The sequence below is a fragment of the Notothenia rossii genome (assembly GCF_949606895.1).
Source record: "Notothenia rossii genome assembly, chromosome: 2".
Classification (NCBI taxonomy): domain Eukaryota; kingdom Metazoa; phylum Chordata; class Actinopteri; order Perciformes; family Nototheniidae; genus Notothenia; species Notothenia rossii.
Window position 1 is genome coordinate 21069144 of NC_136904.1, and position 21427 is coordinate 21090570.

At 41.0% G+C, this 21427-nt stretch overlaps 1 protein-coding gene across 2 annotated transcripts in view; it reads right to left on the bottom strand.

Annotated features, from left to right (window-relative positions):
* The window catches only part of ankrd11 (ankyrin repeat domain 11), a 105752-nt gene that overhangs the window by 9325 nt on the left and 75000 nt on the right, over nucleotides 1-21427 (bottom strand). For both annotated transcript variants that reach the window (XM_079664052.1, XM_079664051.1), the window contains exons 3-9: nucleotides 14862-15007; nucleotides 12116-12248; nucleotides 6493-6666; nucleotides 5219-5419; nucleotides 4975-5117; nucleotides 4573-4720; nucleotides 23-4478 (exon numbers count right to left, since the gene is read on the bottom strand). In XM_079664052.1, coding sequence (XP_079520178.1) covers nucleotides 23-4478; nucleotides 4573-4720; nucleotides 4975-5117; nucleotides 5219-5419; nucleotides 6493-6666; nucleotides 12116-12248; nucleotides 14862-14948 — 5342 coding nt within the window. In that variant the 5' untranslated portion in view covers nucleotides 14949-15007. The remainder of the gene's footprint in view (nucleotides 1-22; nucleotides 4479-4572; nucleotides 4721-4974; nucleotides 5118-5218; nucleotides 5420-6492; nucleotides 6667-12115; nucleotides 12249-14861; nucleotides 15008-21427) is intronic.

Below are 21427 nucleotides of genomic sequence, written 5' to 3' on the forward strand. Positions count from 1 at the left end.
CATTCTGCAGAATTGTAAATACCTTTCAAAGAAGGAAGGAGAGCAGGCATTCATTGACATAGTCATAGCTGAGGAGTTCTGGCAGTCTAGCCCATCCAACATGATGTCAGGGTAATCCTCTGCACTACATGATGGGGTGCGTGGAGTCTGCATCACTTCCTCAAAGCTGGGGCAGGAGATGACAGATGTTGGTGTGGGAACACCAGTTGGCCTGTTTTGATCTGACCTGGGAGAAGCTGGAAGGTTCTCCTCCTTCGTTTGGGGATCAGTCAGCCAGTCCTTTGAGTTTGGACATTCAGTAGGCTGGAACTTCCTGCTTGGGGACATAGTTTGGGCCGGGACACCCACATCCTTCAGCTTCTTCTCTTTAAGACCAGACTCCACACTGTTGGACTTCTTTGATGAGAGCTCAGTGCGGTTTTTCCGTACTTCCTCTGTGGACTTGGTCTTGTCCTTGAGTTTAGGGTCCCCTGACTTGGGTCTGAGTTTCTCCATCTGCTTCATCCTTTCTTTATGTCTCTTGTGGCGCTCTTCAATCTCCTGGTCTTTTAGACTCAACATCTGACCAAAGCTGGTCATTTGGTAATCCCCATCCACCAACAGTTTCTCACGGGGGCGGTTATCTTTCCTCAGTGTTTCTTTGGACTGGGGGAGCTTTTCATTTTCATCCTTAGTCTTCAATTTACTGTGGTCCATTCTGGTGTCTTTCTCCAATGTATCCCGACTCCTGTCTTTTTTGCCGTCACATTTTGGACTCTCTTCTTTTGTCCTTTCTTTTAGCACGGTGACCTGTGGACTGTCTTTTACCCCTGCCTTCACATCCTCTTTGGAGTGCTTCAAAGACGCAGAGCCATCAATGTACTTAGTTTTGTCCTCCTTTACCTTTTCTTTATGTTTCTCCTTTTTCTTTTTGTCCTTTGTCCTGTCACTAATGACAGCAGTTGTTTTGTCTTTGTCCTTTTTGGACATCTCTTTTTCAAACTCCAATGTTTTATCAAAGTCATCTTCACCGTCTCCCTTACTTCCATATGGAAAAGTGTAAGGGTCTGCTTCAAGAGGCATGGGCTCTTTCTCAAAAGGTAGACTCTCCCTGCGGTTGAAGGACTCTCTGATCTCCTCTGTCTTGTCACGTTTGTCTCCTTTGTCCTTCTTGATCTTGTCTTTCTCCTTGTCGTGGCTTTTCTTGGACGAAGAAGAAGAGGAATGTCGATGCCTTTCTTTCTCTCTAAACTTGTCCTGTGGTGTAGATATGGACAGAGAGTCTCTCCTGTCCTCGGACACATCCGTGAGGCTGATGGCGTCATAGTAAGTGGCAAGGACTGGCTCATGACCTCGGTCAGTGAAACTATCTGAGGAGATTTCACTGTGTTTGTCATTAGAGTCCTCCTTGTAGTCATTCATAGCTTCCTCCTCCAGTTTCTCTAACAGGGACTTCTCATTCTCACCACTGCTCTTTGAGGGCTTCCTTTCCTTCGTATGCTCCAGCTTGTCTTTATATTTGGTCTTTGTCTTTTCCTCACTGGTGTCCCTTTTGTCCAGAAGCTTCTGCTTATTTTTCTTCTCTTGGTTGGAGTCCACTGAACTTCTGTCTTTTCTCTCCTTATGTTTGATCTCTACACAATCTTTCTTGTCTTTGTTGTGTTTCTCTAATGAGCCTTTTCTTTCTTTGCCCGTGTCAAATGTGGCCTTTTCTTTCTTCTTTTCTTTGTGTTCCTTATCTTTTGTCTTTTCTGTGTTGTGTTTAGCTTCTATGGATGATTTTCTCATTTTTTCTGAAGGCAAGAGATCCGGTTCATCCTGATCAGGTGTTGAGTCTTTTCTGATGGGGTCAGGCACAAGGGCCACAGAACCAGTGTAGCTGTCCTCCTCATCATCATCACTTTCGTCCGTGAAGATGTCAGCTATCTTGTACCAAGCTTTCTCCCGGGTTTTCTCAGGTTTTCTTTCCTCTTTCTTAACCTCTAAGAAATCCTTCTCCCTATCAGCATGTTTGTCTTGAGAGGCCTTCTCTTTCTTGTCCTTTGTCTGTTCTAAAGACATCTTTCGATCTTTGTCTTTGCCATGAGACTCCTTGTGTTTGTCTTTAACTCCTTCCTTCTTGTCTTTGGTGCCCCGGTCTGAGTCCTTTTCCTTGACAGTTTTTTCTACAGAGATTTTCTCACTCTTCTCCTTTTCCTGATCAGCTCCTCTGTCTTTTGTTTTGTCTTTGTGCTTGTCAGCTTTTGTCTTTTCGCGCTTTTCTATTCCATCGCCCTTCTTTTCTTTCTCCTTTCCAGAATGGTTTCTTTCTCGGACATCACACGATTTACCGACAGCCTCAACTTCTTTGAAGAAGGTATCATTGCCATATTCATCCCTAATAGATTCCTGCTTGATTTTAATGTCCTTTCTCTCCTTTGCCAAGTCATACGAGTCTTTACGGTCTCGACTGGTCTCTAGAGAATCTTTGTCTTTTTTGTCCTTGACAGTCTCTGTGGACTCCTTCCGCTTCTTCTCTTTTTCAACCGAGTGACTAGAATTTAACTTTTGTTTTTCTGACCAGTCTTTTTTCTTTTCATTTGTCTTTTCTGAGTCTTTCTCTTTCTTCTTAGAAGTGGTTTCTTTCTCTGATCTTTTGTCATTGTGATCGGATTTCTTGTCCTTGACTTTGTTTTCTTTTCTTCTCGTCTCTTCCTTAACAGTCTCCACAATTAGTTTAACTGCGTTGTTGGCTTTGTATTCCTTGTATTCTTTGACGGGAGCATCCCAGCTGTCATCTAAGTATAGGGAGGAATCAGAGGACATCTCGGAGCCCCATCTGTCATGATGGTCATCTGAAGCACTCAGCTTCGTGTCGTCCAAGTTGAGAAAACGGTTGTTAACGTCAAAGCCTTCATACTCTGGCTCTTCTTTCGGTGCTTTGTCTTTTTTACATTTCTCCTTCTCCTCCTTGGTGTTTTTCTCCTTGTCCACCTTTAGATGTTTTTCCTCTTTTGGCTCACCTTTCCTCTCTGCCTTTGAGGAGGACTTTTCCTTGGACTTCTTCTTCTTCTCCTCCTTGTGAGCCTTTTGTTTATCCTCCTTGGGCTTCTCCTTCTCCTTGACATTTCTCTCCTTGTCAGGTTTGACAGGCTTCTCCCTCTCCTCCTTATTTGTCTTGTCCTTTGTGGAGTCCTTTGCTTTCTTATTTTTCTCCTCTTTTACTGTTCTGTGCACATCTTTTCCAGAAGACCAATCTTTATCCTCTGACTTAATTTTCGAAAGCCTATCTTCCTTTTTGGAGTGGTCCTTTTCGTGTTTGGATAACTTGACCTTGCTCTCAGCTGGCGATTCTGACTCAACAATTAGGGACTTCTGCCTTGAATCATCAAAATCAAAAGAATAGCTCTTGACAAATTTCTCATTCATGTCTTGATTAAGCACTAGACTAGGAGCTTTGTCCTTTTCCTTAGCTTTGTGCTTGTGCTTTACTTTATGCTTTTTCAGCACTTTGCCATCGACATCGGTTTTGGAGGCCGCACTGTCCGCATTAGAGTTTTTGTAGAGCTCAGAATTCTTCTTGTCTACCGTGCTACTGTGCACATTGTTATTCTTCTTTTTGTTCTCCTGCGCTTTCCTTTTGACTTGTTTTATTGATTCTACACTAGAATCAGCAGAAGAGTAATCAGACTCACTGGAGAGCCTTGTTCTGACTGAATCTGAGAGAGAACTCACATCGGACCATGTAGGAGACGACACAGTCTTCCAGCCATCTGTCCGCCACTGCTTTGGATGCTGTTCTGCTAATGATGGCGCTTGTTTCTGAGAGTTCGAATTTCCATGTGAAGAGGAGGAGGAAGCGTTAAAGCCGGGGGAGTCTTTAAAGCTCGTTGCAGAAGAGTCCTTGTTTGAACCCTTATCATCCTCACTCTCCATATCTGCACAATCAGAGTCAGATGTACAGAATTTGTCATTGACTTTTCCGACCCTGACTTCTTTACTGACATTATTTTTGCTCTCCTTCTTCCGTTTCTTTTTGACTTTGTTTTTGTCTTTTTGTTGTTTAGAGCTCATGTTGCCAGAGTCTCTAGTCTTGGTGTTTGTTTGCGTGACTTGTTGCCGTGGCGTAGGCGTGGGCGTGAAACTCGTCCTATCCTCCTCGTCTGAACTGTTACTGTCAGAGACGATCCGCCTTACAGTTTTCTTTGGTGTAACTGAGTTGCTTTTGGAATAGGTTTTGACCTCATTCTTGGGTATGGCGGCTACGCTGTTGGCCTTAGTCGGGACCGGTTCCTTACGGAACTCTTTTTTCAAGAGGTGCTTATCATCCACAGGAGGGACACGTTCTTCCTCATCATCCTCATCAAATTCGTATTCATCTTTGATGGGTGTGACAGCGCATTTAGCAGCGTCAACGTTTTTTCCTTTCAATTTCAACTTCTCAAACTCTGAGTCCGTGTTATTGCCATCGACAGAGCTGGATGGGGCAAATGACGGGGCGTCTTCCTCTTCTGAAGATTCTGTAAAAAGTAGAAAGACAGGGCACAATCAATACGCAATCGGATTTGCAACTGCTCCATAAACATATTCATTTTTAGATTTAATCATACATACCTGACGAGCTTTCCTCACTTGAGGTGTACGTGCCTTTCCCCAGCAACAGATTCAGCATAGTTGGAGAGTTGGCAACTTTCAATGCGGTTTCCCCTCTCCTGTTGCTTTGACGTGGGTCACCTCCATACCGTAGAAGTAGCTTAACCACCTGAAACCAATAAAAGAAAACATTTGATTACGGTAATATAAATTGCAAATAAACCTGTGATATTAAATTAAAAAGGTCAAATTATGTTAATTATAACAATTAATGTACAACTATCATCATGAATGAGCTTGATTGACAGTCACGGTAGTGATTTAAAGAGAGAGACTGGGAACTGTTTCTCTACCAGCGTTTTAATGGGATAATAAAGTTGAGTGCACGAGTACTGTTTTAATAGGCTTTGCATTTGATTTTACCTTGAAATGTCCATTGTTGGACGCATCATGTAGAGGGGTGTCATCATCCAGACCCTTGGTGTTGACCTCTGCTCCGGCTGCCAGCAGCTGCTTGGCCACATCATAATAGCCCCTGTTGCACGCCTCATGCAATGCAGTCCAGCCTAAACACAAGACGAATGACTGTGTTAGAGGTGTTTTTACCATATGAGTGAATATATACACATATTAATAAATAAGACAGTGTATTAAAAGAGCCTCTCACCTGCAAAGTCTTTTACATTCACATCAGCTCCCTCGCTGATGAGCTCCTTTATGCGGCGTGTTTCTCCCCGTATTGCTGATCTGTGCAGCCGAGTCTCTCCTCTCTCATTACGTTTATTCACTTTGTCTTTGGTTTTAGATGCAGAGTTTGGCGTTCCCTTCTGACCCATATTGGACTGTGACTGATGCTTTGGTGTTGTGTCTGTGGGTAGGAGATGGACACACATTTCAACACTTGAACGGCATCTTGTGGAATAAGAATTTGCTATTATTATTATTAATTATTTTTGGTCTACTATTCCCACTGCTAAAATGAATAACAGTTTATTTGTACTGCTTACAACCAGACGGGGGCAACCTTGATCTAGCAATCAGCAGAAGAGTACTTGGTCTTACTTCACATGAGCTTTTTTGATCACATTTACAAGATTAAACCAAAGCCTTAATTGCATTCACATTATTGAGTTCGCACAGCTCTAGTTAGAAAGTATATTTGAAACACTCACTTACTCTCAGCCCATGACTTCAGGTATACAACAACGAAATGACACAAATAAAACTAGCTATGCATCGTTTCTTTCTGACCTAATTTTAGGAAGAAGTACAATGTTGCAATAATAATGATATTTCATGTATCCAACACTTTAACGGCAAAATGATTTGTCTACCAATAATAAATATACGACCTGCGAAGACTTTAAGAGGAAGTAAATATTATGAATAATCATCTAACAGCAGAAAGGATATTGGATAACAAATAAACAAAAGCTAAATGGTTGCAGGCCTTTTGCATTTGGAAGTCTGCTGTGATTTGACTCAGAGGCTGAGATTGCACTATTAGTTCCAGATTAAAGCAATACCAACAGGAGAGTTTCATTTCCTTAGCGGCCCCATGCTGTACTAAAAAAAAGATTTCACTGATGGAGATGAACGAATATGTAACAGATACAGCTGCTAAAACTAAACAACCACTTTATTACTGACATAACAGATGTAATGAGAATCCATGTGAATACGTTTGTATAACTAGCTTTAAATAAAAGCGGAAGGTCTGCTCCAGAGCCAGGATATGATTACGATGTGGCAAAAACAAAACAAACTAAATAGCAGACAACATCTAAACGATAAACAAAAACCAATCAACCTCTCTCTATTAAAGGTCAACATCATTGCTCTCTCACAAACACAAACACTGTCTAAAAAGCTCCCCTCGTCCCCCCTTTTCTTGTCTGCCACACATCCACAGAAGACGTGGCCTCCATGATAAGCACGCACCTGGACTGTTGACGGACTCCTCAGCTGTCATTTGCATGAGCAAGGCCACCTGCTGCCGCTCAGAGAGGGGGTACCCGGCCCGGATCCCTGGCATCCCCATTCCAAACGGCAAGCCCGCCTTCCGGGTGTTGGTGGGCTCCTTTTTAATGCGCTTCCGCTCTGGACCTGGTTTCTCTGTAACGACAGGAAGAGGAGAGAAGCAGAATTAATTTTATGGGCTGCATAGACACAAATGTTTGCCTGCACTTAAAGACACATTCATTCAAGCACACACAAACACATTAAAATGGTTAAATCTTGTGAAGGGGGAATATTTTTATGTAATAAGTGTTATACCCAAACCTACAAATTCAATAATTGTTCATTGTTTTGAGTAAAAGTTTGCTCTATCTCTGTCTTGTTATGAATATTAAAAAGAATATGCACGTAAATTATAATAATTTTGCCAAGTCATAGCATCTTTTCAATAAAAACAAAACAACTTTATAAACAAGACCATTGCCTTTTTTTCCTACCAACAAAACAAACAAATTAATAACACATTGACCATGCACAAAAACAGCAACCAGGGTCTAAAAAACTAATAACACATTTGCTGGTATCAGGGGTGACATTTGTGTTATTACCCAGCTGCCCCTGAGGAAGGGAGGGGCCAACATTCGTTATGTTTACGGCTGTCTGTCTGTTTCAAAGCCAAGCAGTCCGAAAGGGAAGCGAGGAAAGAGGGTGTGACTTGGCAGACCCTTGGTTATTACGAAATAGTTGGTTTACATTTCAATTCAACATGGCCTTGCCAAGGTCACCACATGCCTGCCTGCGTGCCTGCCAGGCTTACTGGAGACACGGGGCTACTGGACAAAAGCAGCTGCTCCACAAAGACACACCCAGTAATTATTTTCAGTGGCAACATACCATGTGATGACCCTTACAAAAGGGTAAAGCTACACATGACTGTGACACTTCATCACTGGGAAACCACTCAACAATTCAGACTCCTACCACAAAGAAAGACATTTCTAATCTGCATGTATAGAGACAATGCTATTGTGGGGAGGCTTCATTTATTTTGGACCTTTTCATTCCAAGACAGGCTGCATTGCTCAAGGCCACAAGCTCGCAAGTAAACAAGGCAAGAAGGAAGCATGGCGGCTCACACTTCCGGTGGCTTAAGGCTTTCCAGGAAAATATCTTTCCACAGACTGTACAGAGCAGATGAACTTTCACTAACATCTGTGAACACTTAGAGCTAATGTGCCCCCACCCCTCTTTGATACACTCTCAAATTCTCAAAGCATTTGCCATTTAGACACATTCCTTCAGCCAGGACTTTTAACAGCAGGGACCACAGAAGCAGTCCAAACATGTTCTTTTGAGCAGCAGGAAAGAGAAAGTGCTACGCTAGCTTTTCCAGGCTATGTTTACAAGATTGGGAACCAGGAAGGCGGTTATTACCCTGATGCACACATGTAGAGCACTGCTACTAAACGACACGCACAGGCAGAGCCTCTTATACAAGATTCATCATCATTGGCAGCAAACGGCCTGCTTGTGGCAGACATGGTGCACTTGGAGCAGGTATATAAACTAAACCAGTATAAAATGTCACATTCTTTACCCAGCAAGAGGCTCCTGCCAGTACAGATGTGTCATTTTAATTAACAGGATGGTAAAGATAATGGGACCAAGCTAAATACAAAATGTATTGTTTACAAAGCAGATGATACGCACAGAACCAAATAGTAAAGTTGGGTGGATTAATCTTGACTTTCTCCAATGTAAACTTACTATGGATCATCATTATCGTGAATTATTGAATAAGAAAAATGAACAAACAATAACACAACATAATGTGCCTGCTACTTCAGTGCGTATTTCTTTTAAATGTCTATTTTGGGAACCCTTTTAGGGCTTTTATGTATCTCGGTAAGATGATATAACTCAGCTTACAGACAGGGTTGAAACCTTACTCTCCTTACAGCTTGAAACTTGACTAACAAGATAAGAGAGAAGGAGAATTTAAAAAAAGGAAAGGTAGGATGGGATAGTCATGAATAGACTGCCTACCTCAGCCAGGGGAGGAGACCACATCAAACATAAATGCCTGCTAACAATAGAGGGAGATTATGATATGGCAGGCAGACAATAGGACCATGTTGGCTATTGCCTAACAAAGACTGTCTGGTTCAGTTGTTCAACACAACTCCACGACCAGAAGAACCTCTCAAACCAGTCTGCCCAGGTAGGTTTGAATGCAGCACGTTAAGAGTGAAACAATATTATGTTTGGGGACTAATAAAAACTGCATAAACAGGAAGTTAAGGGAGAAGAAGCAGGAAGTGGCCAACAGGATGTTTGTCAATGCTTTGTATTGAGCAAGACAGACTAAGTATCAACCTAGTGGGGTGAACAATACGCTTGACTATGATTGTCACATATAGATATATTCAGTTTAGGTTTCTTTTTTTAGGTTTTGTTCAGAGCCTATATGAGTCTGGGAGACAGAAAGACAGATATCTGTGTAATAACCTGCCAGAAGTAACATTTGTGGGCAGAGGATCTGTGCAAGCTTCTATCTCCTTTTGTAACCTACATGGCTCAGCTCGCGCCTTCCTTCATCGTTCAAAAACCCGACCGTCATTACTGTCTTGCCCAACTGACCCACAGACAAAGGCAATGATGCAATTACAATTAATATCTTAGAAGGTTTAAAAAAAAAAAAAAGGTGACTCAGATGGAGCACATCAGAGTAAGCTGCAAATCCAAAGACACAAGAAGAGCAACCAATACAACAGCAAACGGGATACATTTGTTTGGACAGTATGTATGAGTATTTTATATTCATTGGACTATTACACACCAAAAAAACATTTCACAATCAATATAAAAATATGTTTTTCAGAATGGAAAATATAATGTAGGCTCAGACAGCATAATGAAAGGAGCGGCGCTAATGTTGGGAAGGCATTCTGTCACCTTTTCTGTGATAGCTAATTTTGAATGTAGTTATAGCAAATCCCAATGCTGCATGCATAAGTACATAATCAATAGATCCACTTAAGGCAGCAATGCAGGAATTCATTTTCCCCTTGCAGTTAACTGCAAGTGCAGCAAACCAAGTATTTCTATTACTAACTAATGGATTAGTCGTTAAAAATAGTTTAAATAGACCCCATCATATTGCTGGGTCGACCAAAAACACAATTGAATAACAATGTTGATCATGTAACACTGCAGCGCATCCCAACATTTAAAGTGGCAATAGATTAGATTATGTAAGGCCTATAAAAACACCATCTGCATTTAGATTGGTTCCAAATAAACCTTCTTTTCATTATCCAATAGATTACGGTAATCAACTCCATTCAGCACAATACAACTTGTCAGCAACAACAAAACTGTTTGTCAAACACAGTTCAAGTGTTCATTGACAGCATGAGGTAAGAGAATGAAGTGAAGCTCTTTTTATCTCACGCCTCATAAGTATGATGATTTATATTTTTCACTTTATTTGCCAACCAACAGGAGACGAGGAAAAAAAGGGCATCAAACAAACGAACAAAAGGGTTATTTTCCTCTAGTATTGGAACTTCAGTTAGGATGGGGTTCTTTACAAAACAACCTAAAACTCTTTCAGAATTACCCTTTGTATGGAAACAGTTTCAATCTGACAAGACTGTTCTACCATCTATCCCTAAACTCTGACTGCTGTGGCCGTGGATAGCGGTGGTGAGGAGATGGAGGAAAGGAGGATGACCTCAGGAATGAGGAATGCTGCTGTCTAGTGCTCTTCAGAGGCGGTCAAGGGAGGCTTGGCAATTCTGCAAATGAATGGATGAGCATTGAAGGTTTGAGACCTTTGATTAACTTGCATGACCTGCAGAGTGCTGTGCAGACCCCCACTGAGAGATATTGCAACGTTTGTAAACACTTTGCAGGCAACTTGCATGTGCATGTTAATTAGAGGCAGAGTTGATAGCCATGTATACAAACAACATAGGCATTACAGCAATGGCTCGGCCTGCCATTATAAACATTTCATTGCAGTGAAATGCAATCCTATTCCTCCCAAACTTGGGCTAGAGTCCATCCTTCAGATATTTGTGGTATTCATCAGAATACAATTTGGAACACTAGTTTTGAACACAACTCCAAAAAATACAGCTAAGACATATAATAAGGTAATCAACGAAAGCAAAATAGGATTGAATCATTGTAAACAATACGATACAATTCCCAATAGTCATCAATATCAGCCCAAGCCACAGAGGAACTTTGGATGGTTAGAATGGGGGGAGGGGGGGCTGTGAAGTGTCATAGATGTAAGACCAAACCAGACCAAACCAAACCAGGTCAAAACTTGAAGGGCCAAGAAACAAAGTCAGACTATGATACACAGATATGCAGAAACAACTCAGTATACAGGTGAAAAGCATACGTGGGAACAAAAGTCCTGACCAACACCCATAAATAGGAATAAATACCAAGCAAACTGACTTCAATAAACCCTCAACTATAAGGCTAGATCAGAATCAGTTTTATTACCAAGTAAGTTTACACATACAAGGACTTTGCTTTGGTATAAGTGGTGCAGGAAAACAAATGTGCTGATAGGATGGAATACATAAATGCAGAACGACAGACGGATGCTGGTAAAGTGTTTGTACCAACTGTGGGAATTGTGCAGTGGAATCATACCTGGAAACTTCATGGTTTCTACAGTTTGTCAAAAATAAAGAGGATTGTGTTCAAGGACTAGAAAACCAGGCAGCCAATCCCAATCAAATGTCAAGCAGGTGAGAGTTCACACCTCCCCCTATTGGGGTTGGGGGATGGTTAAGATCTGTTTCGTAGAAGTACCAAAGCATCTAATGAGAACTATATATATCACACTTTAAGAAACAGTAAACCCAACAATCTTGCAACATAAATGTAATCATGAAAAAGGTAATGAGTACCCAAGAGTGCCAATCAGCATATTATTGTAGAAACAAGTTCCAGCTTCTCAATCAAACGTTCCACTTATTTAGAAGTCCCTTGAGCTACAAAGACATTACACACAACCCCTGTGTCTACAAATAACATGGACAATCTTACTCTAAGTCATCTGTTACAACATGCACACATTTAGCTTTGTACTCTTTTTTTAAGTCTAATCACTGAACATAAACCAATTGAGCCACTGCTGATGATGATGAAGGCTGTGGCCAAAGCCTCTGAGTTGGACCATTATCAGCAAGCTAAACCCTGAACCCTTAAAGCCCAAAGACAACAAGCATGAGCAGTAGTCCTTCTCTACCTAATTAAAGAAAGCAAAAAGCTGGATCCTTACCAAAAGCCGGTCCTGGTCAGACCGAGGTACAAACTCCCACTTCATTGGATCATGATTTTGTGTGGTCTTCCTCTGCTTTTACACTGTGACTGTAAGAACAGTTTCCTGGGTTCTGACACCAACACAACTGACTGGAAGATAACACTTGGGGGGCCCTTCCACTTCAAAAACCCCAACCCCCCTTTCACAGAGCCCGCCCAACTATTTCCTGCAAGCCTTCCTCTTTTGATTACCACTTCAAAGTCACATGGAGTGGCACTTGTCACATAATAATGCATCCAAATAATCTCTTACCTGAGTCAGAATCTTTATGGTCTCCATTAGCTCCAGCAGTAAAGGGCAGCTTCCTTTTAGGGGCCTTTTCTTTCATCTCTTTGACCCCATCACTGCGATCCAATTTGGGGGTCTTGTTTGACAACACTTTATCCTGTAAAAGAAAATCATTGTCAGCACTGTCATTTAAATATTTACTTTTTTATGGCTAGAAAGAAAAGACATTGGAAAGAGACACAGGCCATACACTCGGTCAACTATAAGCTATCTGTGGACCCAGCGGTCTCCTCCTGTATTTACTGAAGGCCTGTTCTCAGCTCAGAGACTTTGAGCTATTATGGGCTTTGCAGAGGAAAACTGTTCCATCTAGTTTCCTCCTAGATTCCAGCACAAAGAGCCAGGCGCACCGAGAGGAGGCTACGCCGACGCGGCTTTGTGGTCTACAGCTGCTGGAAACAATCACAAGCCCAAGTGTGTCTGTTATCAACAGATGCGAACACTTGTGTTTGTTCAACTAGATTCTTTGTTGTATAGGAATCCGATAGTGACCGGCAGCATTCCAAAAGTTAGAGCTGAAAAGGCAGTGCAAAAGCCTGGTGTTGTTATTGTTAATTATTCTAGTGATAACATTATTCGATTAAGTTACTAGCGCTCAAAGTTATTTCTTTTGCCATTTATTCTTGCCACAAAGCCAGAAATCCAAAGCACTTAAGGTTCTACTAAAAAAGAACTAAACAACAAATACGCAATTGATGCGTTATTTTTATTTTATAAAGGTGCAGATAAGCAATTAAAAAAGTACTTTATTTGTATTATGGCTCCATTCAAATATTGCCAAGACGTTAGGAACAACTGGATTTCTAATACTTAAGGGAGAGCATGTATGCTACAAATAGAGTCTGTTGACTTTACCACACTATCAACCAGAGCTGTACATTTAATGATTCTAAATCTGAGACATTCTCTTCACCTTGTCGATTAGACAAACATTGACACATTTAATATATTTCAAAAATAAATCACAAAACATTCCAGGAATAAATACTGAGTGAAAAGGGAATTTCAACCAGCCAAGGATTCACTGGGCTCAGAATCCCGGATGTATTTGAGGAATTGCTCGGTCCAAACTGGGTTGTGTTGTGAGGTTAAGGCCTTTTGAAAAAGAATCAGCATGGTTCATATACAGAGGGTTTACTGTCTCATTATGGAGATGCAGGCGCAGGCTAGATGTAACGTATATTTTATTGCACTTCATTTCTCTGTCCTACACTCCGTCCCCTTCTCATCTCCCTCTATCCCCAGGGCAGGTTTTCCATTATGTGTCAACACTTTGAGCTCCTCCCACTGCCCTGCCCCAGTCACAAGACTATGATGTCATGGTACAGTAGAGACAAACAGTGTCAGCCACAGTTAGCTGATCTCCCCATCTCTCTCCCTCTTCCTCTCTCTCTCTGTCTGTCTGTCTGTCTGTGCATCAGCGAAGATACAGCACATCTAAGCAGGAACATGAGACTCAGAAGGGGTATTTCTTGATACATAAAATGCAGTTATTTTTCTAATCACCAAAGCTTACATCCTTTACAGTATAGCTATGTTTTTAATGCACAGTAAAATCTATTTAGCTCATATCTGCCTCCAGAAGACACCCTGTTTAAATCGTCTCCTAGCAATGCCTGCTTCTTTCGTCTCACTCCGTTCTCCACCCACCCCTGTGTGCTTCATCCCTCCCTCCATGCCAGAGTCTGATGCAATCCTTTGCAGAGGGCTGTAAATCCATGCCTGCATAAGCTGTACCTCTCCTCTCTCCGCCTCCTGTTAGCTGAACAGTTGGCACACACCATGACATCATCAAGCTGCGCCCCAGACTTTATTCCACTGCAAACAACATGACTGTACCTGTGTCTAACTCAGGGGACGCTGCTTTCAAAGCCTGCAATTCAAGACTGAATACGTTTCAACAGGCAAACAAGGCCGTATAAATCCAAAGGGTGCCTCTCAATCTGCCTGAGAAACTCAGCTTTGTTTTAGCCTGGATCTCAAAGGCACTAACACTGCATTCTTTGCGACCACTGGTTTCCAAGAATCTATTATGCAAGAGTCACTTATGTAACTGTGGATTAAGGTGGGCCTGTCACAGCTAGGAAATACTTAGCACAGTTAGAACATTTTATTCACTTGGAATTCAAAATCAAGTAGCCATCTTTGGAAAATATAGATATAGGAATGTGAAATTGATTCAGCTTTACATTTGAATTTGAGGTAACATTTAAAATGGAGGCATGTTTGTTTACTTCAGGGTCCACTGATGGTCCCCTTTGATACTGATTGCTAGAAGTCATAGTTCTGGCAACTTAGAAATATTAAACGTAGGAGCACATCCAAGCCAGACTTAACTTTAAATCATTTATAAAGACGACACCACAATCACTGCAAAACTTTCATAATGCTTGCCTTCATCACACAGAGGTCACAGAGCCGGTTTAACCACAAAACGAAGTCACTAAAACTGGTAAACATTTAAGACAGATAATTTCTGTGGTAGGACTTGTTCCCAGGCCTCCAGGTTGAAAAAAAAAATCCTTCTTATTTATTTTAGCTCAACATTTTCTTCGTGTCCCTTTGTGAAGCCTTGCAATTTTTTTTAGTTGTTTATCAGTAGTGGTCGAGTGTCAGGTTTCAAAGACTAACAGTAGAAACTGGGATTACAAGCTGTAAACAAACATTGGGTATCGGGCACAATGTGTGTGTGTAGGTTTTCCAGCCTTACCTTCTTCCCACCCTGCTTTTCCACCATGTCGGTGTTGAGTGGGAAGTGGTCCAGCTGGGGGGTTTTAGAACCCCCACCTTTGGGCATCGTTCAGCTCTCCCCACGCCAAGCTTCATTCACGCTGCAATTGCATCGTCATCAACCGTCTGGAACAAAGAGAAAGAAAAAAAGAGATGGGGGGGGGGGGAGGTTAGCAACTGGCAACTACGTTTCTTTGAAGACACATTTACACACTGCCAGACGATGCAGCCATTAGCGGCACATCAAGCACTCTATTTTCAACCATTACACCCCTGATCTGGAGGAAGAGCAGTTGAGATGGAGGACAGCAGGCTGGGCTGCAGATGAAATACACAGAAAGCTTATCTGTTGTCCAAGCTGAACCCAAAGAGCAAGCAATGTCTACCTGAACACTTTGAAACATGCTTGATAATATCCACTAATGCTAAAGCTAGAGAATGTACAGTCCCTCAAAACAACACAATTTGTATGAATCATACTGCAACTAAAACTGGTTGTATTATTTAATTATGTTTGACAGACCAAGTAAGATATTGCATAACACCAGAGTTGTGGGGATACTGAGAGAGCTGGGAACAGCAATGGAATTTCTTCAGGAACGTGAATGGCACGTCGCAACAAAAACCCACTACTTACCACCATAGGTAGCCAGCCCTTATAATGTTGGGCTCTACCCTGCACTAATTCATGGCATCCATACTATAGTCAGTCAAGAAGATTGAGGTTATGGAGCATTCTTCCCTTACTATAACCGCTAGAAATCTACCTGTTACGAGTGCTTGTTCAATAAGTTCATAATACAGAACAAACCTAGTTTGATGCCTCCTTTTCTTCTATGCAAGTACACAACAACAATCCTGTGCCTTCCTGTTTAAAGAGAGGTCTTCTGCTTCAGAGGGCCATGAATTAATCATACGTCCCATCCCTCAATTCTCTCCTCCATAATGCACTTTTCTTCTGAGTGTGTCCGAGTATGATCAAACTTGTGACTGACTGACTGAGTGACTGAGTGAACAGATGAGACCATGGCTGCATGATTTTTTCTCTACTTTCAAACATTGGCACTCATATCTTTCCTGGCGCCACTTCCACTTCCACCCTCACCCTTCCCTTCCCTCTGCAGTTATCCTATTCAAAGGCTGCTATTTATATCACTCCAGTCAAGTCAGTCAAGTCAAGACAACCAGCCAGCCAACCAGAGAGGCGCAGGGCTACAGAAGATGTACAGCTTCCTCTTTTACTGGTGTATGGAAAGAGAGACATGAGCAAACACAGCATAGCACAGGCCCCTCCCCTCCCCTCTGGCTCATTGTTACTCCCTCTAAGTTACTGCCTCCGACCTCCCCTAACTCCCACCACTCACCACACCAAAACCAACTGACAGGTAGGTTAACTACCCTGAGAAATAAACAAACCTTGCAATATCACACGCACACATTCGCACACCCCGCAAACTGGGTCAGCGGGGCTTCTAGAACAATAACCTCGGCACTATTTTGGGACTACTATGATGGGCAGCAGTTATAGCTACGGAGCATTTTGCTGACATGCGGAATACAGAAATATTATGAGTGCAAGGTAGAAGTTGGACAATGGCACAAACACAAGGAAAGAAACCCTATTCCAAACCAAGGACATCATTTACTTAGCATTTCCATCCCAATCAACAATAACAACCAGTATATGAAAACGTCTTTTCTCAGCATTAGAAGAATGTCTTATTGTTTGCAATAGAGTAAAGCAGAGCTGCTTTGATCATGAGTTCTTATTCAGGGCTCCACTGTGATGGTTCTCTAGTTGCCCGTGGGACCCATTTTGAAACCACTGTACACCAGTTTCAGCAGTTATAATAAAACAGCAGTGGAGACAATGTTAGGCTGAAAGCTGGTAAGTAAGAGCCGAGTGAACTCTGTGCTTTGGATTATGAAGGAAGCAAATCATACTGGGAAGCAGAGAATATCATATAAAAGGTGTTAAGTCTGAACATGGGTCTACTACACGTAGGGCTGCTCAATTAATCATATTTTAAATCGCGATTACGATTATGGCTTGCAACGATTACGAAAAAAACGTAATCGAAATAAAACGATTATTTTTTAATTATTATTACTTTTTTTTAAATATATATAATTTTCTTTTTGTTGGTTTTTCAGTTGAATTATACTTAAAGTTAAGGGGTAAATCAACTGTTTAAAAACATACTGTTCAAATGTTATTTCTCCAATAAATGGATGTTTTCAAAGTCAATGAATAATCACATTTAATAATCGCAATTACAATTATTGACCCAAATAATCGAGATTAGGATTTTTGTCATAATCGAGCAGCCCTAACTAAACGTACGTTGTGCCTTTAAAAGGGTAATGTTGAATAAAACCAAACTTTACTAACTTAGCAACCCCTATACAAGCCATTACCAGACATCTACTAGCTGGGTTGGGTTTATTCAAACACATTCAGTAAAGATAGAGATCATAAGGTTATACATGGTGGTTGTGAGTAGAAGTTGTGGCGAAGGGCTGCATCCTATATTCTTTATGTCATCCATCATATAAAAAGTAAATAAGTCTGTCGATTTTGAGGTTTTAGTGCTACAAAGGAACTCAATATAATATGCAGGTAAATAAGATTAATACAAGCAATACTTTTGGAGTCAAACCGGTTAGTCAGTTTGAACATGTTGATTACTGTTTGCTGACCACAGCATCTCTTAATCACATTCATGTCCCGACAGCAGAGTGGCAGCACTGTTGAATATAAATGTTTTATACATGACGTCAGCCAAATGAGACTTGGCCATGGAGATTACGACTGCGGAAAGAAGTGAACAGTGAGCCAGAGAGCCCAAATGAAGGACATGACTTGTACTACTATCCATTCCTTCCTTCTTCCCTGAATTACTCATACACACACCTATCTTTCTACTTCTCCCGTTCATTTTTCTCTTTATCTTCCTCCTGTAGCATCCTCTCTTTACTCTGAACCACTCCCTCTGCGGTCAGATAGAGGCCAACACTTCAGCATAGTGCAGCATACTGTGTCTACACTCAGACACACAAACACACTTACATCTGGATGCTATAGTACCAACTCATTTGATTGAAGCGTAAACATTAAGGCCCGACTTCTGGCTGAAAATGGGTAGTGCTAAAAATCTAAATCTCCTCTTAGCTTTTCAACATTTATCTTACACTCAAAAATACTGTTAATGTATAGTGTAATTCTTTGATGAAGTGAGTGTCGGCAAAAAAAGTGTATCATTAAAAAAACTGCAAGGTTGGGGAATACTAATGCTAATTTATTTGAAGGCGTCTGAGGCATTAATTATGTTATAATTATGACCTCAAACATGGAGGGCTCGTAGACCAAGTTCTACCCTTATGGCCCTTAGCATTGGAAGCAATTCTCCTACAACATGCGCTCTTGAATATATACATGAAAACAACAGTCAGCAACAACATTCATTTGCGTGTGTGTGACACAAAGATGTCTCACACACAGACACAGAGCAATGAAAAAGGTCAAGGTGCACGCAGAGATGAAAAGTAGTTGTTTGCTCAAACTGCATGGCACTCCTCATTGTACACAAAGAAACACACCTCAAATGTTCCACACTGGCAGCTGCACAGCACAGCAGCTGCATGCAGGGATGGGCATGCTGATCTCTGCTGTATGTGTGTGCACGAATCCCAATAACTATGGCACAATCGGATACCAATCAGCATCACCCTCTCCCTGGCAGTCAGTCAACTCATGTGTAGGGATAGGTATCGTTAGGATTTTATCGATACCGGTACTGCTTATCGGTATCGGTATTTTTTGATACTCTTATCGATACTTTTCAATGATTTGGTGCTCAAAATTATAGACATGAATACAACATGTGAAGATTAAACAGCAATTGTATTGTAATTTTCTTGCAGAAATAACTGTATAACTTATACATTAGCTTCTCAGAAGCAAACACAAATAAATAAAATAACTTAAAAGGGGCCTGGCTCACCCTATCATGCTTTTTGGGGTTTTCCCTTAGACAGAGGATGAAAAGGGGCATTTTAAAAAACATTTTTTAACATTTGTAAATCATTTACATCTTCATCCAGACATTTCACACTGACAACCTAGCTCGACAAGAGATCCTTAAAACATTGTCCTACAGTGACATCATGCAAAACTGTGATATGAAGAAATTGGTCAAAAGGCCAAGATGGCAAAAAGATAAAGGCGAGTACGTATATTATTCTGGATTGTACTTTTAAATCATCACAAAATAAATTATGTGCTGAACTGAAACACGTCAAAATGTGTCTGAAGGTTTAAACATAGAACAACGTATTTGAGCTTAAAATATGTCCATTCCTAGTAAACGACCAACAATTGCTGAACCATACATTTAAACGTTGACCTTTAACAACATTTAAATGCAGTTTTCAAATTCACAATGACATCTGTAAGTTTAACTGGTTTATAAAGCATTCAATGAAAGGCCAAATTATTAGAGGTGTAGGAGCTCACATTAATACACTGTCAGTGTTAATAAACAAAAAAAAAAGACAAGGCGATGTGCTTGCAAGACTGCACTCAGGTAAACAAAACATATTACCCGTGCGCAGCAGCTAACCTGCCTGCGAGCCTTCGTTCAGGTCACATGTACACACGGCGCGGCTGAAGCCCGCTAGCACTATTAGCACTAGCAGTATCGCTAGCACCGTTTTAGATTCAATGAGTGTCTCGTTTCCAAATGCTTCATTAAGTTGCTTGTGTTACCCCCTTTACAAGCAACTAATTGAGTACATAGATTGCACCTTGCACTATCGGCACTACATTTTTTTTAAAGTGCACCCAGACCTTCGATCGCTTCGCTCTGTCCGCCATGCCTGCAGGAGTCTCACCACAATGATAAGAGCGCTGTTGAGAGAGATGACGAGTGGCATTTACAGTGGCCAATCAGAGGGGTCTCAAACCGGATACATCACACGGGATGAGGGTTCCCAACCAACCAGAATGGTTTAAAGTTAAACTAAGGAAGTAGACGTAACACATATACCGATAGCAGCACCGTTTGTCCAGCGGCTTAACGGTATACCGATACCGTCCGATCAGGTACCGGTATTGACTTAGTCCCGGTTCTCGGTACCCATCCCTATGTGTCTGTGTTAGTTGACACGTATGGCACTGTGAAATGAATAGAGAATGGTATATTGTAGGGCTGCTCGATTATAGCAAAAATCCTTATCTCGATTATTTGAGTCAATAATTTATATCACGATTATTAAAAACGATTATCCATTTACTTTGAAAACATCAATTTATTGGATAACAAAATTTGAACAGTATGTTTTTAATAGTTGATTAGCCTGAACTTTAAGTATAATTCAACTGAAAAACCAATTTAAAAAAAAGTAATAATAATAATAAAAAATAATTGTTTTATTTCGATTACGTTGTTTTAGTAATCGTTGCAAGCCATAATCGTAATTGCGATTAAAATACGATTAATTGAGCAGCCATAGTATATTGTGGTTGACGATAAAGGTGAATAACAAACATCTTTTGACAATTGAGCAACTACTCTGTTATAACGACTCAAATAAACAATGACCAGCGTTTCAATAATGGGTGCAGCCCGTCAGTAGCTGTTGTTTGAAGCTAATGTAAACAGCTAAAAACAGAGTCTTGGCTGAATGTGTTTTCAGGGGCATTCAAAAGAAAGTGCTGTTGGGAGTCATTTCATCCTAATTCCGCCCACAATTCTTTTTTTTAGACCAAGGTCAGTCTCCTAAAGCAAAGGCCCCAATATAAACTACCAATCCTGTGGTAGCTACAGATACTGACACCTTTTTGATTTGATTCAGCTTAACCCAATATTTACACAGCCAGTACAAATGACAACTTTGCTCCTGCAGAGACGCCACATTGCCTTAACGCTCATTCATGACTTTAGTATCAGGACTAGTATCAAGACTTACCTAATATTTGTCTATAACTACAGATCAAAGTTTTTCACACCTCACCAACAGCCTTAATGTTTTTGATAAGACTGGAGAAAATATATCTGAAATTCATTTAGCAATCATCAATAATGAAGGATGTTGGTTTTTACTAGTCACAATTGTGATGCCCTATTTTCTCTCAATGTATGAAATATCAGAAAATGCCAGCTGCACGAGTCCAGTTTGACACTCTATTACTACGCACACTTATGTAATATTAAATATTATGTAATCATGAATACCAATATAATTTAACAGTTCCTTTTACATATCTAATCAACCACTGCAATATACATTCAGAGAAAGAGTCATTATGATAATAAAACGGTTCCATATGATTTAGTTTGCGTTGTGGTAGTGTGTTGACAGGCCATGCAGGAAGATGGTGTATAGAAAGACGGCAGCAGCAGCAGCAGCAGCAGCAGCAGCTAGCCATTTTGGTGAGCAAATAAAGCCAGCCGGGCTCGACTGCTGTATCCTGGCAACCAGAGCCCAGCTTGGCTGCTCAGTCCCTGACCTGGGCCCATACACTTCATTATAAACCTGTGTAGA